This window comes from Cupressus sempervirens, chromosome 7, assembly GCF_028749045.1.
Source record: "Cupressus sempervirens isolate cs-2001-9-10 chromosome 7, ASM2874904v1, whole genome shotgun sequence".
Lineage (NCBI taxonomy): Eukaryota > Viridiplantae > Streptophyta > Pinopsida > Cupressales > Cupressaceae > Cupressus > Cupressus sempervirens.
The window spans coordinates 120449255-120472311 of NC_143124.1; the positions used below are offsets into that span (position 1 = coordinate 120449255).

At 33.8% G+C, this 23057-nt stretch overlaps 1 protein-coding gene across 1 annotated transcript in view; it reads right to left on the bottom strand.

The window, feature by feature from the left end:
- Window positions 1-253: 253 nt before the first annotated feature.
- LOC149545800 (flowering time control protein FY-like) overlaps window positions 254-23057 on the bottom strand; it is a 96321-nt gene continuing 73517 nt past the window's right edge. The window contains exons 14-19 of the mRNA XM_089790846.1: window positions 9552-9630; window positions 9092-9181; window positions 3029-3114; window positions 1851-2770; window positions 1346-1441; window positions 254-759 (exon numbers count right to left, since the gene is read on the bottom strand). Coding sequence (XP_089646972.1) covers window positions 628-759; window positions 1346-1441; window positions 1851-2770; window positions 3029-3114; window positions 9092-9181; window positions 9552-9630 — 1403 coding nt within the window. The 3' untranslated portion in view covers window positions 254-627. The remainder of the gene's footprint in view (window positions 760-1345; window positions 1442-1850; window positions 2771-3028; window positions 3115-9091; window positions 9182-9551; window positions 9631-23057) is intronic.

The following is a 23057-nucleotide window of genomic DNA, read 5'->3' on the forward strand; positions in this document are numbered from 1 at the left end:
AATCATAATCAGCAGAACAAATGGTGCTTCAACTGTCAACAGAATAAGAAATTATCGTGCTTGACACTTGAGACATCAGAAATTGTTTACATTTCTCCTAGGTTTACAAAATGCTCTACCTCAGCTCTCTTATCAAAGTCACAACTTTGAAACTTCTGGCTGATACCTGATAGAGAATACTGGTACTAAACTTCCATCAGGAGACAATAATCTACACAAACAATTATTTTGGGGGAAACCTCAAAAATCAAACTAAAAAGAAAACAAAAATTTAAATTTATATGTGAAAATCACAATCAGCAGTGGTTCAACAGGATAAGAAATTATTGTGCTTGACACTTGAGATATCAGAAATTGTTTACATTTCTCCTAGGTTTATAAAATGGTTTACCTCTGCTCTCTTATCTAAGTCCCAACTTCAAAACTTCTGGCTGATACCTGATAGAGAACACCGGTACTAAATTTTCATCAGCAGACAATTACCTACAGAAATTGTTTTATTTTGGGTGAACCTCAAAAATTAAACTAAAAAGAAAACAATGCTTGATGTGAGGGTGTATCTCGCTTTTTAGTAATTGCAACCTTTCAAAATGACAAAGATCTACTGCAAATTCTGGTAATCAACTATCATGGTTGTGGTGGAGCAGGACCACAGGGATGAGATGGAACACCCATGCCCATGCCCATTCCATGGCCAATATCAGTTCCCAGATTTGTACGAGGCCCTCTCATGTCCATCATGTTTGGTGGGACAGTTGACTGCAGAAACAGAGCAAAACCCAAATGATATAAACAAGTATAGTTGAAATGCTATGTAAATTAAACAACAGCCAGATTTATGCCAGCAAACATCAACAAACAGCAGATATGCATGTCCTGTACAAGCCATAAGTTTCAATGCTTATGAAGTATCAAAAATTCGAATTTGAAGAAATAGAGATGGTACTACTCAATTCATCCTTCTGTCAAGCAGAAATTAATAGCAGCTAGCATATATAAAATAAATGAACCTTATTTATATTCTATCATCTCTCCAGCAACAAGCTACAAAAACACAATTTGAAGTGTTCCCCACGTTGGGTACCTATGATCTGCTAAGGACTTGTTTTTTGTAACCTACCATGCACGGTTGTTACTTTTGTGGTTAATTCATGTAATCTTCCCCTTGACATTGACATAATTATTGAGGTCATTTTTTGCTTAACATAATGCCTATGAAGTTAATCATTAAATAATACGAATACAATAAATCATCATTTTTCTTTATTTACAGCATTGATTGCACTTTGTAACATTAAAACCAGATATATAGATAGTCTATGAGAATAGATCAAATCAGACCAACCTCCAAAAAAGTCCACAATTTGTCTTTATGCCTCCCATTATCCTTTTGTGAACCCCCTCTAGTCCAACATGCCCAAAATTTGTTTCTGAATATTGCCTGATTCAGATACCAATTTTCAAGGTGGTACCACGCCACCTTTGTCTTCGTACCATTTTAATAGATGAATGCATTCCCAAAATTTATTGCCACAACTTGATATGCCTTAGTATCCAAAATAAAATAAACTAGATGATACCTAGTATTCCAGATTTATTTCAAATTCTTTACTTTGAAATTTGAGGATATTCAAGCTTCAACTTCTAATAGACAGAATATGCCTCCTTGCATAAAATTCTTCCCCAAGTATACAATAGACAGATTTCGGTAAAGGGAAGAACTGACAGAACTGGACCTCCTTGCATCAACTTTAATAGTCTGAGAGTCCTAATAGATGGATTATAGAGAACTGACATAAAAGGGAAAAACAGTTATCACTTAATTTTCCTTTCAAAAGAAGAATGCATACCTGGTATGAATGAAGTCCTGGAGTTATTGATGAAGTTTGTAATGGACCACCTTGTGGCCTGTTGTAAACTCCAGAAGTCGGAGCAATTGTTGCACACGGTTGAAGCTGCATTCCTACTGTATTAGCTGGAAAAGGTGGTGCTCCAGAAACACTGCTTTGAATTTCCATTATATGTGTAATGCCATTCCCAAAGCTTCCTATGCTTGTTGGAAGGCTTGAACCAGAAACTTGTCCTGAATGCATGGAATTCAAACTAAGTGCATGCGATTGAGATATTTGAGGTCTCATTTGATTTGATGAACCTTGGGCTAGTTGCCCTGATAAAGGTACCATCGAAGAATACTGACTAGAATGAAGCATAGGAGCAGAAGGCAAAGAGTTTGGCATTGAAGAAGGTATTGAAAGAGGCATCGAGGAAGGCATTCCTAATTGTGAAGGTTGTGGTAATGGTGGTCTAGGTGGTGGTGGTGGAGGATGTGCATGCAATCCTATATGCATGGGAGGACCTTGTAGTTGCTGTGCTTGTTGCAGCTGTTGTATATTTGGGGGTTGCTGTGGTAAAGTTGAAGACTGTTGCAGCTGAGGAATCATTTGATGCTGCTGTTGCTGTTGTGTTGAAATCTGTTGCATTTGCTGATACATTTGTTGACTTGATGTAGCAATTGATGGATGTGGAGCAAAAGGAGGATGAGGCCCTCCTGGTTGCACTCCTTGAGGTGCTGAACCCAGCACCATCTGTTGTGGTGGTTCAGTCTGAGGAATCATATCAAGGGTTGGAAGCATGAAAGACATTGCAGCACCAACACCTGGAATAGTTCCTTCAACACGTATGCCCCCCCCTGCTGCAAATGGTCCTGGAGTAGTTGGACCTTCTGTCTGAAATGAACGGCCTGGGACAACATTACTTTGCTCGCTAGATCCTGCAAATGACATAAATTATCCAATTGCTACAATTATGAGAACATAGAACCATTCATTTGTCACTGCAAGTGCAAACAATAAACTTGTTACACAGCACAGATAAAGTGGAATGGACTTTAGTTGTGGTTGATAAAATACAAGGGTAACTACTAATTGGTAACGCAGGCTTTGACATTGCCAACTTTGAACAGATGGGGAGGTACCAAAGTTCATGAAGGCACAACAGTAATCAAGAAAACAAACTACAGAATTCAAACCTTGAACATAGCCAGTGTGTTTGTCTCGGCCTGAATCCCCTGGACGGTTTCTACACCAAAACTTGGTTGTGTGATCATTACTTCCACTGCCAATTGACTAGAAAAATCTTAGATATCCAAATAACATGCATATATGTTTACTTTCACAAAAATCTTGCATAAATTATACATATACAGGAGCCATGCCTAATGCTAAAAGATAAAACAATGAAACACTAGAAAACTGAAAAAAAAACTCTTCATTTACATCACACGGTACTTCTAGTGAAGAAATGAATAGAAATTGTAGATAAGATTGTGGTAAGATTTTTCTAAATCACAATATTAAAGTAAGAAATTAGTGCCAGTGGTAAAAGCTAACATGATGTAATAACTATACTTCCAGGGTGACTATAATGAGTTTAGTAGTCAATAAAATTTTGACAGCTAATCAAACAAAAATAATCTCACTGGGCACGATAATACTGATAATATAATTATTACATTCATGATAATAATAATTATAGTAATATTTATATTACAGTGTAACACCAGCAGGGGAGGACATTGGGACAAGTTTCCGGGATGGGAAAAAAGGGCGTCAATTTGAAGACAGTGGGGGACAGGGGGGTTTAGGGTGGAGGAGGGAGGGGTGAAACATGATATACATATAAAACTTGAAATGCTGGTTATGAAATGCTGTTTCAGTATAACATACCAAATTGACTCTTGAAATACTTGAACTTAATAAAATTGCAACACAAACCAGAACCATTGTACATTCAACATAGTAACATACCAATACTATAATAAGTTGTAACATTCAAAAAAAATCAAATAGAAATTCAAATCATCAACGAATTGGAATTTCATTTATATTAGCTCTATCAAAGATTCAAATATCACACGGATGATTAAAAAATAGCATGATATTGAATCATGATTGATGTTGTATACCCTATTTGTAATAATAAATTAATGATTGAAATATATTAATTGAATATTGATCATCCATATAATTGTTAAAATTAATAATTAAATCACTAAATATACATATATACATATATATATATATATATATATATATATATATATATATATATATATATATATATATATATATATAGTTATAGTTAATGGTTAAACGAATAATTAATTAACATACAATATTATTACATAAATAATAGTCACAAAGACATTCATATACAATACCATACGGAACAGAACATTAATTCCCAATAGTAATTCAAATTGTTAACAATGCAACAATGATGACTTAAGCAATCCTATCAATTATCTATGTGGATGGTGTAAAAAATGACATGTCCTGCTACGTATGAAAACGACAATGGTCGCCACCAGGTTGAGTTTAATGTCCCCAACAGATTTTTATCGAAATTTACCCCTTCCTCTGGTTGTCAAATACTTTGTCCATATAAATTGTATGCATAAATTGATCGTGGAATACTTGATGCAGTAACTCATAGGATATCTCAATAACTTTTTGGTTTGGGCTATCTAGTTAAACACTTACCAATGCATTTGTTGTAAATTTATTGAATATTCCCAACATCCATTATATTAAAGAATCAAATGATGGAAACTTTCTTTCACCATAGTAATAACTGACATAATATGAATTCAAAGTTTAAAAGTGCATGAGTTCTCAGTTTCTCTGACCTCCGCTGTTATTGGGTGTTAATTAAGGAACTCTGACGATAATTCCATCCATTCCATGTTGTCTCTATAAGGGTCCATTTGGTTCCTGGAAGATGATAGGAATTGGCTTTTTCAAAACCCGAATTTGAAAATTTGTGCGTTTGTTTCAAAATTTGCAAAATGGAATTAGCATACGGGACTTCCAATTTTGCCTCAAAACCAGGTTTTCCAACTTCCTACTAGCAAGTAGGAATTGAAAATCAAACCCTGATTTTGTTTTTTAAGGAGTGTAAAAACAATAGATTTGACTACTTTTTGAAATTTGCCTTCAACTACAAGCTTACGCACTTCACATGAATCTTTGGAGTGAAACAAACAGTTTTAGTAAAATCCCAAAAATTGGAATGAAGATATGCAAAACCTTGATTTGGCTAAACCAAGGTTTGTAGAAATCTGGGTTTTTTAAATTCCACGAACCAAACAGACCCTAAACTAATAGATTAAATATCTCAAAATTTTGATACTTCTTCTCCCTACTGTCCCAACTTCCATTCAGTCTCAATGTGATCTCTACAATAGGTATACAATAAAAACTTAGGCTCCAACTTTATTCTTAAGTTTTCAAGATGCACGATAACTATATCTTCCCTCAAACCCCACTCATAAACAACTCCAAGCACTCCTTCAATACTCTGTGTACACACGAATGTCTTCACTGAAAAGATGCTTATTGCTAGAGTTGATGATATTGCTGATCCTCTCTGCTAATCACTGTAGTGTCTTCCAGTCGAACCAGCTGTATTGGAATACTAACTTCAACATAAACACGTTCTTCTCCGTAAGGATTTGTACTACTGCTCATAGTTTCCTCTGTTATTTTATCTTCCGCTACACTGCAGACGTGGACTAATTATCTCTTTTTGAGTAATTGGTAACACGGCTAAGAGCTATTATTAGGATCAATACCTCTCATTCCTCCTTCTGAAGCATTCATCGATAATATTTTATATATCACCCTATGAATATTGTTCGATGGATATTAGAGGTTTCATTGATATTGTCTCTTCTTCACTCGACTGCATCTACTGATTAATTGATCTACAGAGCAATTAATTGGTCTTAATAAACGATAATTGATAATATCAAGTTTTTCTAGTTATGGAAAGCCAACGATTTATTGCATCTCTATCCTCTTTGACTAGTCGCTGATTAACATTTTTGATGAGGCTTCCTATTCCCATATTATTGTCAAAGACTTGTGATTATATCAAAATTATATTAGTAATACTTGTATTATTACTTATTCATTTAATTGATGATGATATGATCATCATCAATCTACTCCTATGGAAGTCAATCTACACAAGTTGAAGGATGATATGATCAAATTATAACCGATAGATTCTACTTACTACAGGCAGATCATTGGATCTTTAATGTATTTGGGCAATACTCATCCTGACATATGTTATGCAACTAACACCTTGAGTCAGTTTATGTGTGCACCAAAGAAGATACATCTACATGCAGCTAAATACATTTTGAGATATCTAAAAAGTACTATTGGCATGGGAATCAAATATAATCAAGTCAACATCAACCTTCATGGATATTTTGATTCCGATTGGGTAGGCAGCCCTACTGAAGGTAAGAATACTTTTGGATATTGCTTCACTCTAGGATCTGGAATGGTTTCTTGGTTCAGCAGAAAACAACCTTCAGTTGCATTAAGTTCTACCAAAGCAAAATACATTGCCTCTTCCTTGGGTGCTAGAGAAGCGTATGACTACGGAAGTTGTTAGTAGATTTGTTCAAAAGAACTTTGAAGCCCACTGTGATTCATTGTGATAATCAAAGTTGCATCAAGCTTTCAGCTAGCCCAATTTTCCACAATCGTTCCAAACATATTGAAATTCCTTACCACTACATTAGAGATATGGTGGATCGAGGAGTCATTCAACTAGAGTACACCAGTGCTAATGAGCAAACAGCAGATATCTTTACTAAGCCTCTTGTGAAAGTAAAGTTGGATTACTTCAAAGGAAAACTTGGTATGATTAAACTGTAATATTGAATATTGAATTTAAGTTTTCAATTCGTGTGAGTTTATGCTTCTATTGTTGTTTAGTTACATCAGATATGTAATAAAAGGTGACGATCTTTCATGGACATATATATTCAAAAGGTAATCATTTGTAAGGTGACGATCTTGCAAATGATAGGCCTATTATCATGGAAATCTCTAGATATTGTTTCAGACAATTAGAGATCATTGATAACGAATCCATTATGATTACTCTAGATATTGTTTCAGACAATTAGCGATCATAATATATGTTATGATAGTGTTCATAGCATGGCGATTTTAATTATTTGACTAGTCATTGTTTTAGAGTGTTAAGATCAGATAATGTATTCAGATATTCTATTCTGAAGGTGTATTACTTCTCCCTTGCTAAGAGGGAGTGTTGATGTATATCGTCAATAGAAATAATGATAAAACTATGTCATGAGAATTTTGTTCATTAGACGTATGCTTATTTATATATATGTGTGTGTGTGTTTGGATATTTGTCATAACATACATTTGGATGATTATCATAATATTATCGGCATACATTGTAATGGGAATATTATTGGCAGACATTGTAATGTGTATGTTATCGGCAGACATTATAATGTGTATTATCAGGGGTCTTGTGTTTTACTGCTGATCACATAATCTATTGTATTGCAGTGTTTATCTTAACTAAACAGTTGGTTAGTTATGCCTCCATAGAGGCATGACCTTTCACATGTATAAATATAAGTGCAGATCGTAGAGTCATGACTCTACAAGGGCATGACCTTTCACATGTATAAATATAAGTGCAGATCGATGGGAGAGATAATCAATCTAAAGCATTACAGTCCCAGCAATCTGCAAATTCATTTTGCAGGACAACTCTCAACATTATTCATTGGAAGGCAATTTATATGTTCTCACAGCAATCTCCATTATAAGACAGTATATCTTCAGCAATCCTCAGCACTAAAGTTAAAGACTCAGTGATCACTTGAGAGAACAGACTTTGCATCTCTGGTTCTGCCATTGTTCAAGTACGGATATCAATTATAGTCTATATTTGCAATAATAGTTTTATCTATCAGAGATCACTAAAACTAACACATCCTTGATACAAGTTGCTCCAATGGGGATTCAAAGTGAGACCCAAATCAGAAGCCCCTCCTTGGTAATAACATATTATCCTTAAATGTGTGATACCAAAGGTACATATATTTAGTTACAAGTTTAATATGGTGGCTCACGTGATGCATATGCTCCTGAATGAAATTGTATTGTGTTACTATAATGTAAGTTGTGTCGATTATACCTCCTTCCATGTATCAACGTGGAATGGTGATGGTTGGGTGAACTAGGTACTCCAAATCCACGTGGGATATCCCCCACTTAATGCAAAGTGTAAATATAGTTATTGTCTTTGGTATGAACATTCCAACTTGGAATAAAGGGTCGAATTGAAATAATGGGTACGTTTTTCTTAACGTCCCTTCTACATCATTTTGGTGTCAATGGGGATGGTATTAAAAAGTAATTTTTAAAAATTATGTGTTAATGGAAGGAGGCCCAACATGTCACCCACCCTTTCCAATTTTATTCTTTTCATCTGCTTGCAACAATTCCTGTGTTCTGCTTCACAAATCACAATGTATCTTATCAATGCCTCCAATAGCCCGTTCTCTTCTCTCTTTCAAACGTCAGGCACAAAATGCTCGAACCCAATGACCACGATGCTGACATGGTGTATGATGTGCCTCTACACTCGACGGGTGTGGGTTTAGTACACATTCTTTCTCTTCAGTCGTTGTTTGCCAAACATTCATATCAAAAATGGCAAGGTACAGACCTAGTCTAGGTCCTAGATTTCCCATGATTCCATTAATCTTCCCTGGTTTTTTAAAAAAATTGTATGTAATTTCTGTTTTCTTGATATTGGCAAGATAGATCTACACATTGAAAACATCAAACATGACAAGTGCTGATTCCTTATGGGCTGTGAGTCAAGGAGATTAAGCATGTTTTGAGCTACTCTATCACACAACATTACTTTATTTTATGTTTGATCCCAACTATAACATATGCTCTAAGAATTTTATATCTCCCTATGCATTTGGGCTAGAGCAGAAGTCTGTAATTTTGATTTCTACACATTTCCATGCAGATATTACTTTACATTGTGTTTGGCTTTTGTGTAAACATTCCTTCCTAACGCTTGTGAAAATATCGTGCAAAAACCATGTTCGGAGTAAGAATAATCACATTAATCAAATTTACTGATTGATGTTGTCTTGCTGTAATATCAAAATGTTTTATTAAGGGATTCAAAAAATAAGAAACACTGAGATATAAAATAATTATACTACCTGCAGAGAATATGACCCATCGGATGCCACGCAAGATCCCATACAGCACTTTCATGTGCATTATGTATCTCAACTTGAGGAACTTCGTGCCTGCCCAAAATAGCATATATTTGAGTCTAAACAAACATATTCAGCATTTTATCACTGTTACCCTTATCATTCTGCAATGCAACTCCTTATCTATTATGTACACTAGAATGTTTTCCAGTTAAAAATCATTGTAATTCGACGCCCTAATGAAAATATACTCAAGAAAGCACGCAGGTCATTACTAATCAAGTTAAACCATGCTCTAGAATTTAATATGAAAAAAAAAATGGCAAATACATGAAATGATTTCCCATAAGTATAATTTATATGACATGATCTCCTTCAAACATTTCACTATATCTTAAACTTCTCCTCAAACATTTCAGGTCAAGTTTAGTAATTTATTACAGAATTGAGTATCAGACATTACCCAACAAGCCAGTGTATAATGGATCCATCAAAGCTTCCACTCACAAATAACTCCTCGTGGAATGGATGCCATGCCACAGCTGTTGCCAGAGGAAAAATGAAAAAAAACATTGTAAGCAGATATGTCAACTGGAGAATTCATGCAAATGCATTTGTATAAGTGCTACATGACCCGGGCAGAACCTCAATAATTGCAGCTATGTGGCAGTGCCAATTACAAATCATAATTTGCTTTCTTATGCAAAAATATTAAAATAGCAAAAGAAGAAAACGAATATCAACAAGAAACCAAACTAGGTCAATGAGAGTTAAAAATACAAACAGATATGTTACCAAGAAGAAATTTTAAAAAGTTCCCAAAAAAGCTACAAATTAAGAGACAAGTAGCAGAATCAAAAATTAAGCATTTAATGGGAATTCATATTGAAATAAGATCAAAGATTATGCAAGTGTGAGAACTAGGATTTGAAATATAATCAAAAATCCATTGATGGTTAATAATTTCATCAAACAAGAGGTTGGAGATTAGCAAGGTGTAAGGCTTCTCGATTTTCCACCCCTGGAACTCAAGTCTCACTTATTAAAGATTTGCATTCATAATCTTAGAGTTTCTTTATGCTTCTCATCACTTCGTCCCTAAAATGCTCATTCTCTTACCCTCCTTATCCTCGTGCATAAATTGCAAACCTCAACCCTTGGGACCTCAAAAGATCATTGCGAAACCAAGACTAAGCTAAAATAACTACTAAACTACTAAGCAACTAAGCAAAAAAGAGGGGAGTCCCTATTTGCAATAGGGTGTGTATGTATTTTAACACAACAGAATGCAACGGAGATTTAACCTTTCAAGAACATTAAAATGTTTGTCAAAGTAGAAAAACAAATTAAGTGCCTTTGTGAGGCTCTAGATGAAGCAATGGTTATGGAGTATATTACAGGATTCAACAAAAATGCCCACGGTGCTCGTCAAGGCACGACACAAGTCTGCCGCCAAGTATACACTATCCTTTACAAAACAACCCACTAAAAAGTGTATCCTACATTACTACAATATTACAAGCTATCTATCAAGATTGATTAAACTTTTTGAAGATTGAACTGTGATTTCCCCATTTTGAAATAACAGTTAAATAAATAATTAAAACAAAATTGGTGAGCCAATAAATTATAAAAAATGATTATAAGAATGATATATATTAATAATATAGTACATATAGAAATATTCATAAAAAAATATCTATTATTAATATAAAATTACTATATTATATAGTTATTCTTTATTTTAAAAATAGTTTACATTATTAATATGATAATAACAGAATATTATATATATGTGAAATCGTATAATATTTTTAATCAAAGAATGTGATAATGTAATCAATCAATAGTAATAATAATAATTAAACTAAATAAATGAATAAACACAAATAATTACAATGGGAGCTTTAAACTAGTTGACGAGCAATATTAATAATATTGAGTGCAGAAAACACCAAGAGGAGAACTTGGCTGAATGCTTGAGGATATCACTATGAAACACTAGCCACAGGCATCGGTTAGTACTGAGATTGCAACTCCTTGGTAATCATAATCACCGGGAATATGGATACTATTGTAAGAGATATGTATGCAACGTTATTAATCTACAATAGCAAACCTACATCAACGGTTAGATAAGTGGTAGACTTCCGCAATTTGCATAAAAGCATCCATATCAAGAGAGATTATATTGATAGGTAAGAAGTTCTAGCATTTAAGGAAGTCAACTAATCATATAGCCGATGAATAGGGTAAAACTAGTGATTAAACTAAAATATCGATCAAGCTGAAGCCAAGTCATCAGAATGCAGAAGATCATGAAATCGATATACAAATTGACTTGGGAAGTATAATATTCTTATAGCCACTAATCTCTGAACATCATCAGCAATAATATGTAATTGTCGATTTAGGAAGACGAAAGAATGGGGTCGATCTAATAATAATTATATCAGCAACCTCCATATCAACGAGTCAATAAATAATAGATATCGATTGAATAAAGAAGACGATTCATTGTGGCAAGTACATATTAGATGAAGAGATCAATTATGAAAAGCACCGTGTAACTGATAGTGATAAACTGATTAGTCTTGAAGAATCACACTTATGAGAAGAACCGATTAAGAGGTAATTATTCATTGGCAGGTATCTTGAAAGGGTGTGATCGCTTATAAGAAAATAGAGATGTCTTAAGGATGCAGCCATTTGGCAAGGAGGGATATATATGGTGACTTAAGTCCTTCATTTGAATCAGCAATCAGATTACAATTTATTCTTATTTCATCATATTGGAACCTTTATCTTGTCTATATTCAGTTTTGGATTTGTTCATTAGAGAACTTGCCTATTTTCTGCACAAGCATACAGAGAAAGACGAGACAACACCAGTAGTTTCCAGTGAATAAAGTCTAAATCAGAAACAACATCAACCAGTCCATTGCAACTTATTATATCAGATCAAACATAGCAACACTATCAGAAATATATTCTATAACACAGATTTTTAACTGTCATATCAGAGACAGCAAATATATATTGCTACAAGCAACATCAGATCTCTTTGTCTATTCATATTGTTGCACTTGACATAACAAATATCATCAAATGTAGTGCAAATCATATCAATTTAAATTTTAGTATATATATTGTATATATATCAGAATTATAAAGTGATATCATTCATATTCTCCATCACATAGTGAAGAGCACATGAATATACTGAGAGGGAGGGGGGGGGAATCAGTATATTAACAACTTTGTTAGTTTAAAACTTTTATCCAAACAATTAACTTGAAATGCTGAAATGAACAATTATGCACATAACACAATAACACAAGATTTATGTGGAAACCCAATGTCGGAGAAAACCACGACAATAAATGCTTTTATATAAACTATGTTCTTTTACAATGTATTGTAGGCTCTGTTGGTTATCAAAATCACTGATTAGAAATCTACGAGCCTTGCCTGCTCGATGTTGGGTATCTAAATGATCTTGGCCAACTTGACAGGACTAATTCCAATCCTCTGCGCTTTTGGTTCCGCTGGACTAAGGCCTGTTTACCTAAATCTTGGATGGCAAAACCTAATTCCAAGATGATTTATAACAGATTATAGCAATCAAATAAACTCCTCAATTGGCAAACATCAAGGAAATGTTTTGAATTATTTATCTTCAAACTTCAATTACTCTATTTAAGATTTTGTGTGTTGCTGAAACGAAAAAGATAAACAAATTACTAAATGAAATCAGATTGCCAAAGGAAAAGGATAGAGAAATGCCAGCATTGGGTTTAAAATTAATGAGCAATTTTTATGATCAGTGCTGAATTCTAATTGGGCAATAGAGTCAAACATACTTTCTTACATACAACTTTACAGTATTGTTGGTATAATATTTGTTAATAACTTAGTTAATTTGATGCCATAGATTGTCACACTTAAGCGTATTCAGATCAGTCTATTGTAATTTAACCATCACATGGGCATAATAGATACAAATAATGAGAAAAATATGATATCCTACACTATTTGTATTGATCAAATCTGAATAACAGTAAACAATCTAATGCACTTATCAAATTAATAAATTTGAAACAAATAAATAACTCAAGTATAAAGGACGATAATGTGTGATTCAACTCTAAGACAAATAAAATTTCTTACTGATTGATTGCTGAACAAATCGTGATGAAGACATTCAATCTCTTGATGCTCTATCCAACATAATCAGATCCAAACAATCTCTGGAAATAATACTCAAAAAATTTAAATCTCCTTTGCTTTGTTCAGATCTCGAACTTCTCTCCCAGACAAAAAGATTCAACAATAATTATAGAAAATTTACAGATTTCAAAAAGTAGTCTCAATGCCCTTTGTTTGAAATCTACATCTCACACATATAGATAACCAAGAGGTGGAAGTTAATTTTCCAATCATCACACCTCTTGGTAACTCAGAACCGCTGCTTGTTTATATAAGATTTAAATTAATATAATAACACTTAATCTACTATATAGCAAATAGAACAATTATGATCTTAATTATGAACCTTGCCAAATACCATAAGGCAACGTATGATTATGGTTTAATCTGCCCAGGCGTATGTTGTTCCTGCCGTGAGGGAAAATAATTCCATCTTCATTTCAAAATGATGCCACTAGCTTCATGTGAGGGTAAATTCATTCAATCCTTTGCTGTATGCATGTAATATTTTGTAAGGTCCCCTCTCTATAATGTTGGAAGCTTCCTCTACTTTGCGCCAATAAAGATCCTTCCGTTGCATTTTAATCCGCAAGCCACATTTTATGAAATTTACTCCCAGCACCCGAACACACACCAACAAGCTCATGAAAATGGTTGATGTTGATAGCACAGCCCCGACACACAGACCTATTGATGACGTGAGGTATTTGTTCTCCATGCTAAGACCCGTCTCTTGTTGCCAACTCATGCAGACCTGCAAGCAAAACAAAAGAGAAAAAGCCAATGAGTCGTGAAGAATATTCAACATATCTTTCAACATTTGATGAAGCTTCTTTGCCCATTGAATGATCCACATGGCAATTGCAGAATGCCCTAGTAAGTGTAGATTTCCAACGCCCAGCATTCCATATAGTCCTGCAATTCTTATTTCCTTCACACAGGTCGCATCTTTAATCGCACAGGCTTGAACCTGTGTATATACTGAGGAACTCTTATTCCATTGCTACAAGCTATCATCCAATCCAATGGGTCTGAATTCAAATCAATCAGTCAAACTGAGATCATCTTCATCACGCACAAAGAAATGAAAACTACAAGACCCAAACAAATCAAACCCACTATATTCGGTCTTCATTGCAATAGGTTCAGACGCATTTGGGGTTAAATCTCCATTACCCAGTGAAGAAACATTTGTAGCAATTTTATCCATCTCACCACCTGGGGCCGTCACTTCAAATGGGCTAAACTAATACAACGAAACTAATACAAAAGTGAAGGATCAGACACTCGCAGAAGATTCGAAATAGGATTAAAATAGAAAGGGGTTTTTCCCACACATATGCCGAGGTCAGAAATTCAAATTCAACTATTATTTTCTCTTCTTTTCCTTTGGAATTTTTACTGTTGATGTCCTGCTAAAGAATAGGAGAGCACCAATAAATAAAAAGTATGTTTACCCTCTTGTTTTCATATGTTTCCCAAAGTATCAAGAAGTTCACCATATTCAACATGCTGCATTGATTCCTCCATTTGTGATGTGCTGACCAAATATCAATAACCTGCTTCTTTTACACATTATGGCTTCATCAAAATATAAGAAAGAAACCCTTCCACAGCATTGTTCACATAAAACGAATTTCTAGGCTCCATCAGGCTCCAACCTACAAGAGGCTACAACCTCTATGTTTATGAGCATCGACTCACTAGAAGCTTCAACTCCCACACTTCGCAAGCTTCGATCTATAGGAAGCTCCAACTCCCTTTGCTATCTTCATGAGCACCAACCCACTGCACACAAATTTCTTTTCCACCCTAACAATGTTGCTTACTTCAACGGATGATGGACTATTTAAGCAATTCTTTATTCTGACAATTTAAGCAATATCTTTATTCTCTTCTTTATATCTCTCTTTTCTTAATTTGGATTCGCATACTCTTCTTTAACTAGCATATATTTCATATCTGCTTATATTTCACTTTTATATCTGTACATATATTATCTTGCACTTTTATATCTGTATATGTATCTCTTTTCTTTTTTTTTCACTCCACTTACTCATGTACATATAAATCAGATTTAAAATCTGATTATATATATTTCATTTCTGCTTCTTTACACATCTTAATTTTGTCTTCTTTTCATTCACTTTACTTCAGATATTTCATTCTATATTTCCCACTTTTCCAAAATGACTTTTTTACTTCATTATATATAATCCTTTACGTCTCTATTCATAAAAGAGTTGTGCCCTTTTGTAACTGATGTCTATTCATAACTATTAGTTCAATTAACAATTGAATTACATAACTCAACCTTCATGACTTTCAATAATCATTTCCTTCATTTGATTTATTTTATCATCTTAAAACTTCAATTTGTGCATATGTTATGAGATTGCTTTCTGTATATTAAACAAATCTGCCTTCTATTGTTCGTATCAGACATATTCATTCAAACCGCTGACTTGTGTGTCTTTAGTATTACCAATGTTAATATTCATTTTTATGCCTGTTTTCTGACTCACGTCTTCCACTCATATCTGGACAACATTTATTTTAAAATATTTATTTCCTTGATCCACGATCCATTCGATACCATGCCTGTTTACATGTCACTGCATATATATGATCACCGTCTTATCTTGGTCTGAAGTTTTTGTTTTTAAACTAATCGCTTGATACTCTTATCGGGCCACTACAATTCAATTTTTTTGCTGACGTGATCTGTATTTGTTGCCATTTTTGCAAGCATCTCAAATCTGACAGTATGGACAGAATATGGTCTTCTAAACCTCCTGCTTGCTCCTTTGTCAAGTACAAAGAATTTCCAGTTATTATTTTTGTTGTAGACAAACCAACACATGACTCCATCCCGATATGGTTTTGCCTCTGATAAGGTTTATCAGACTTTCAAAAATATTATCGTCTTTTAATCAGTGCTTGACCACAATACTTGCATGCCCACTACTTATTGCTATCTATATGTTTTTTTGACTTCTGAATTATCCACCATTCTATTCGTTGTGCTGGTATAGAACCATTTGTATATCGAAACAAATATTGCTGCATTCAATTCAATAATCTCCGTACTTCATGCTTGACGAAATACTGGGAATTCTGGGCGTTGCTGTAGATTATTTGACTGCTTCCGTAGCTTTCCAATGCTGTTCTTGATAGGACTAGCATTTATATTTCCATCACCATATGTTATCTTTCTATTAGGAATGCCGTTCTTTTCCTTTATATGCCAATATCGCTGCTATACATACATTGATTTATTCTTGTCTTTGTTCATCACACGAACATTATATGGAGATGCTATTGTTTGCAATATATTATCTTTATTATGTCCTTATTCTTGTCAGCAACTAGACCACTTGCTTCCAGGCATCCTTTCCATCATTACTGTTGTGTGATGATTGCATGAGAGGCTCTGCATTATTCATTACTGCAATAGCATCCACCACTTGCTCTTCTATATTGATTCTTCCTTATTACACTCGATATATTGTCAGTCACTTTCCAGGATTTTCCTTACATGATATATTCATTTAAGATCATAGAGATTCATCTTCAAATATATAGTTTTATCTCTTTCACCTCTTTCATATTTCTGCACTTTCCTTCATGCTCATGAAGTCCTTTGACATCAACGACAATGCTTCCATCAATCTCCCCTCTTTGTCATTGATGGCAATACCAAATCTTTTGAATCTCATTCTTTCATTCTCTCTCCCCCTTTGACATCAATGGCAAAGGTATGTCTATTAAACCTGTCATCAAATGCTCCCCCTATGAATGTTCTCCCGTACTTTTGCTAAGTAAACATCATCCATGCTCTAGTAGTACCATCACTGCATCTCCCTTTTTGAAGGTTCCTCTTGCATACTTTGACATCGATGCAATCCGTTATCTGTCTTCAAGTTATCAACAATCTCACTCTTTTCTCCAAGGGTTTAATGAAGTATCTTATATGTATCTCCCCTTGAGTTCATGCATCTCCTTTCAAACTAAGAAGTATATGAATTGCAAGTTGCACTTGTGATTGTTTGTTCTTCACCTGTAGATGTCTTCTTTCTCCAAATTTTTCTAGTTCTCTCATGATCATTTTTCTTTTAAGTCCATAAGGATGCATTCTCAGCTTTGTCTTTGTCAAGTTTCTTTCTCCATACAAATGTAGGCCCTTTTTGTTTGTTCTTTGTCTTATGTTCTTCATGTGATTTCATGTTTCCAAATATGCAATACCGCGCTAAGTGCCCATACTGGTTTCTACTTCTGCATTCATGAAAGTTTTCGTTTTGCACTCTACATTCTCTCACTCTGTGACTGAAATAATTGCATGAGTAACGGTATCCATAGAATTCATTTCAATGTTTGGATGTATGCTCTTGTCTAGGAGAAAAAGTTTTTCTGATTTTGTCGTTATCTCTTGAAGATGTGTTTGTCCTTAGCTGAACTTGATCTTTCATTCTATCTCCATCTCTAATGGGATTTATCAATACTTCAACATCTCTTTCAAGGTCTTCCTCTTTTAGAGATAAATCTGTCATGCTACTTCCTTCTTTGATGAAGCCTTTGAATGTATAATTATGATGCTGCGAACCTCTTTCATAACCTACTCCTGTCTTGTTAGAAGATAACCTCTGGCCATCAATAATATTACTCAAAATTTCAGAACTATTTTCAAGCTTGAGACTGGTACTCAATTTTGCACTGGTTTTCTCCTAATTAGTGATTCAATATGATGACTTCTTCCTTTAATTTTGTATAATCTGATTCTTTTGCCTTTAACTTATTGATCATCTCATTTTGAATTTGTTTGGCTGCTTCTAATTGCGCTTTCAAATTTTCAATTACTTTGCTTGATTCTGTTTGGGATTCATACAATTCTTGTATTTGTGATTTTTGTTTTTCATTCTTCTTCTTCAGCTTTCCATTGTGTTTGTAAGCATAATGAAGTTCTTCCATGATATCGACATCCTCTTCTTCGTTTTAGGCCTCTTCTTCGTCCTCTATAGATGTAGTGGATCCTTCTTTGAGTTTTTCATTATCCGTGATTTCTTTTACATCTAATTTATCATATTCTTCTATCTTATCTTTTTCATCACTCACGATGTTGTAATGTCCCCACTCCATGGTACAGTTTTACCTATAGAAATCATTAGCAACATAGACTATTAAGTCCATTTCTAGCGATCATAGTTCCAAATAGGAATGTCACTACTTGTACACATCCTTAAGGATTCCTTTAATCAAGCTTCCTAACCCTCTGGGAGGATCCCCTATGTCCCAAGGAACAATCCTCGATTAGTTGGCCTTCCTCCTTGAAACTACTTTCAAGTCAAGCTTCATAATTCTCTGGGAGGACCCTTTGTGTTCTATAGGACAACCCTCGATTAGTTAGCCATCTTCTTAAAGGGTTGCTCTTAAGGTCTATGAGATTTGTCTATCCAATCTTCTACCTTTATATCATAATCAACCATTAATCCTTGATATTAATAATCCAATATAAATATATTTATTTCTATGATCTTAGTTTATTAATACAACATGATCATTATTAATTATAAGGAGTCCTAAGTAATACCTTTAATACATTATAACATTTATTTTGATAATTATTTATCTCATAAGAAATTATATTGATATTTTATAACCAATTAATTATTCTTATAGTATCAAATATTTAATTATCACTCTTTGAATTAAAAATCATCTTCCAAATATTATAAAGATAAAATAAATATATTTTGCAAATTTTCACATATGGGTTCATATATATATATATATCTATATATATATATATATATATATATATATATATATATATATAAAGAAAAGGTATATTAAAAACTTGTTTAACAAATAAAAAATAAAGAAAACATTTCTAATTAATTAAATACACTTACCTTTTTATTACATACTTTCCATCTTTTACTCTTAAAATACTGGCTATTATTTCTCTTCCCTCCTTATTTGGTGGACCTCCTTTTATTTATGCATTTCTTTATTAAATTTATTTCCCATACTTCTAGAATTCTTCCCATTCCTTGTATGTTTGTTTCATTCTTTTTATTCTCTGCTTTTTTTGCATGCCATAATGTTATTTAAATACCATACCTATGTTGTTTTCAAGGTACATGACTTTTGAGTGGTGTTTCCCATTAATCCAAATATTAGTTTGTTATAAGTATCATTTTCTAGTTTATTATTTATTATTTTATATGTTTGTGTTTTATATATGTTTGTTAGTTATTATGTTTGTTGTTATTTAATAAAATGGGATTTAAGCAATTAATAAATGTAGATTTAATATTGCTTATCTAATCAATTAGTAATTATTAACGTTAATTGATAATATTTAATTATTAGTTTAGTTTAATACTAATATTATTTATTTTCCTATTATATAGATTTATCAATCAATTAGCTATTTTTATTAAATGATTATTATTAGAGGGGATATTACAGGCGTCATCTTGATTTGCCACATCATCATTTTCTATTGCCATAGGTATTTCAAGTGCCACTTCATCACATATACTTGCCTCCATGTTATCCCATGCATCTGCTTCCATATCATCATAATAGACATAGTCATCTCCTTTTTCAAATAATTCATTATTGGACACTACAACTTTGTTTCTCAATGCATTGTTATTAGTATTCTTCTTCGCATTTGCTTTTCTCTTATTTCCTTTATTTTTCTCACGTGTACTCAATAGATCTATCTTCAAGTGGTTAGGCTTTATAGAAGGAACTGGCTTTGATACCAATTGAAGAGCACACGAATATACTAAGAGGGGGGGGGGTGGGGGGGTGGATCAGCATATTAACAACTTTGCCAGTTTAAAACTTTTATCCAAACAATTAACTTCAAATGCTGAAATGAACAATTATGCACATAACACAATAACACAAGATTTATGTGGAAACCCAATGTGGGAGAAAACCGCAACAATAAATGCTTTTATATAAACTTTGTTCTTTTACAATGTATTGTAGGCTCCAACCTACTAGAGGCTACGACCTCTATGTTTATAAGCACCAACTCATTGGAAGCTTCAACTCCCACACTTCACAAGCTTCGACCTATAGGTAGCTCCAACTCCCTCTGCTGTCTTCGTGAGCACCAACCCACTGCACACAAATTTCTTTTCCACCCTAGCAATGTTGCTTACTTCAACAAATGATGGACAATTTAAGCAATTCTTTCTTCTGACAATCTAAGCAATATCTTTATTCTCTTCTTTATATCGCTCTTTTCTTGATTTGGATTCGCATACTCTTCTTTTACTAGCATATATTTCACATCTGCTTATATTTCACTTTTCTATCTGTACATATATTATCTTGCACCTTTATATATGTATATGTATCTCTTTTCTTATTATTTCACTCCACTTACTCATATACATATAAATCAGATTTAAAATCTGATTATATATATTTCATTCTTGCTTCTTTACACATCTTAATTTTGTCTTTTTTTTATTCACTTTACTTCAGATATTTCATTCTATATTTCCAAATTTTCCAAAATGATTTTTTTACTTCATTGTATATGTTCCTTTACGTGTCTCTTCATGAAAGAGTTGTGCCCTTCTGTAACCAATGTCTATTCATAACTATTAGTTCAATTAACAATTGAATTACATAACTCAACCTTTATGACTTTCAATAATCATTTCCTTCATTTGATTTATTTTATCATCTTATAACTTCAACTCGTGCATATGTTATGAGACTGCTTTCTGTGTATCAAACAAATCTGCCTTCTATTGTTCGTATCAGACATATTCATTCAAACCACTGACTTGTCTGTCTTTACCAATGTTAATATTCATTTATATGCTTGTTTTATGACTCCCGTCTTCCACTCATATCTGGACAATATTTATTTTAAAATATTAATTTCCTTGCTTAACGATCCATTCGATAACATGCTTGTTTACATGTCACTGCATATGTATGATCACCGTCTTTTTCTTGGTCTGAAGTTTTTGTTTTTTAAACTAATCGCTCGATACTCTTATCGGGCATCTACAATTCAATATGTTTGCTAACGTGATCTATATATGTTGTCATTTTTCCAAGCATCTCAAATATGACAGTATGGACAGAATATAGTCTTCTAAACCTCCCGCTTGCTCCTTTGTCAAGTATGAAGAATTTCCGATTATTATTTTTGTGGTGTAGACAACCCAACACATGACTTGTAATGTCTCCATTTTTAGCAAGTTCGTGCAATTGGCCAAGTTAGTTCACCATAGCGAGCCTTGTAAGCTGACAGGGCATTTTGGGGTCTCAGTTATGGATTTACTATTTTTAGTAGTTGATTTTCTTGGTAGTGCAGTGGGTGGCTTGGCAGTTGGTCGTCACCTATGATTGATCAGGTTAATAATTGCATGAGCTCTTGTTTATTTATTATTCATTGAGTTGCATTATTATAATTATAATAATGACGTTTAGAGATATTTCTAAAAAGTAAGTTGGAAAGTTTCTAGTGTTGAGTTCTTTTGGGAAACTTCCACGTTTTCTAAAGTGGAGTTTTATGGAAACTTTTGCCAACGAAAGCTTATAAATGAGAGCTCATTTCATTAGGAAAGACACACTTAATATATATTTGTTTTTTGTGCCCTGTGGCTCTTTTCTTGGTTTTGAATTGTCTGCCTTTGCTGATGTATAAGGGTTGGAAATTCTAAGAATTGCAATTGAAATTTAGCTGCTGAGGTATGGCTAAGATTGCCTAACTTCTCTACTGTTCATCACTATATTTGAGAAGTATTTTTCATTCCACTGCTGAAGTTTAGTGGATTTGATATTTTCCTTACTATGTTCACTATTGCTAAGGAGACAAACATTCTAGAGGTTAATTAATTGCTATTGTTTGGCAATTGAGGAGAGATCGAATTGACTATAGAGACAGCTGGAAGTGTCATTCTGGAAATACATGTCGTATTGAGTTTCAGATTGAACATCGCATAAACAGTGCAAGTGGTTTGTGAAATTGAGTACAGCTAGCAAAGTGCCGAGTAAACCTTCTCAATAACATGGGTAACCCATGAGGCCACATTGATATCAGACGTCCTTTATTACTGCCGTTGTTTGCGTTTGGGTCCAGGATTCACCATGTTAGGTATTGCGCGTGAAGTGTGTAGCTGCGTTTGGAATTGGAGGTACTGTGACTACCTTTTTACATACTGGGGGCTGTGTCTAGGATTGTTTCAGCTAGACGTCATACTGAGAAGTGGTCTGCTGCCAGACTTGTTAATGGGCAAAGAGAAATAACACAAGAGGGGGTGTTCTGCATTATTATCACGCCTTGTATATGTAACCTGCATTCAAATTGCAGTTGGGCGCCATTCCTTCCTAGCCGCAATTAGCATTAGGGCCATTCGCATTTGTATTAGATTGTCTGACAGTATCCTTGGCTGCGTTAAAAATATTAGGGAAGAGGTCGTGTTAAGGGACCGACCCTAATATATCTTCCAGGCTACTCTTCAACTGGCAATTACAGGGGCTGTGCTAAGCAGTAATCAAGTTCACTGTTGTTGTTAATTACTAAGGAATTCAGTTCTTGATATCTATCAAATTTTGTTTTCATTACTTCAATGACATTATATGTAATCTGAAACTGGATTGTTAGATTCAGCATTTGCCATATACTTCTGATAATTACTGAAAATTAAATAAAACAAAGACACAATAATTTTGTTCATTGACTTTGGCAATTTTGTCAGGGGCATACTTAAAGTCT